This window comes from Apis dorsata, unplaced genomic scaffold (genome assembly GCF_000469605.1).
Source record: "Apis dorsata unplaced genomic scaffold, Apis dorsata 1.3 scaffold_257, whole genome shotgun sequence".
NCBI lineage: Eukaryota > Metazoa > Arthropoda > Insecta > Hymenoptera > Apidae > Apis > Apis dorsata.
Genome location: NW_006263535.1, coordinates 5,675 through 6,619, shown reverse-complemented (window position 1 = coordinate 6,619; position 945 = coordinate 5,675). Strand labels below are relative to the sequence as shown.

Below are 945 nucleotides of genomic sequence, written 5' to 3'. Positions count from 1 at the left end.
ATATATATATATATATATATATATATATATATATATATATAGACACACGCACACATATAATATACTACAACTAATAAATCGAATTTAAATTAGATTAATAATTAATGACAATTGTACTTACTTTATGATTGAGATCAATGACATCATCCTCGAGAGAGACATCGCTGTACATATCGTCCGCGGGATCACAGTTGGAGCTTATACCAGAACTATTGAAGCTCCCACTTCGATAAAGTTGACTAAAAAAAAATCACTGAATATTATCAAATATTCACAAACAATATTCAAAAACAAATTTATAAAATATTGTTTTAAATAAATAATAAATTTTATTCAAAATATTTAAAAATTAAAAGTATGATATTACTAAATGAATTATATTTTCGAAATAATATAAATTTGGAAAAATGGAACGTTTTAACAGGATAAATATAGATAACGAGGTAAAATGTTGGTATAATATATTTATGGAAGTGTAAAAGGAAACGATATGTGGAAGTGCGTATGCAAATAGTGCCCACGCTTTAGAAAGTCCGTCGTTTTGCGTTTCGTGAAAGGATCGACTTGACAATTATCAGTTAAATAAGGACACCCTAAGGTTCTTCCTATGAAATGTAAATTCTTCGCTGCTGAATAACACGATAGCTATTGTTATCCCATGACATCAACTCGTCGACTCCTCGGATGAAATAAAAATATCTCTTTCAAACTTTCTACGGATACTTTTTCACGCTTATCAGGCTAGTGTATAGAATTTTCGTAAATTCGAATTCGTAAATTCATTTTATGTACATATTTTTATTATTAACAATTACATGCTTTTCAAAAAAAAAAAAAAGAAAAGAAAAAAAAAAAACAATTTACATAGTACATTTAAGATAAATCGTAAAACCTATATAATTAACGATTCGATCTTACCTTGCTAATGCATTGGAACTAAGTCTC

General features: G+C 27.3%; 1 protein-coding gene across 1 annotated transcript in view; it reads right to left on the bottom strand.

Annotated features, from left to right (window-relative positions):
* The window catches only part of LOC102671617 (rab11 family-interacting protein 4), a 16,998-nt gene that overhangs the window by 12,596 nt on the left and 3,457 nt on the right, over positions 1–945 (bottom strand). Inside the window, exon 3 of the mRNA XM_006616303.2 lies at positions 122–239. Coding sequence (XP_006616366.1) covers positions 122–239 — 118 coding nt within the window. The remainder of the gene's footprint in view (positions 1–121; positions 240–945) is intronic.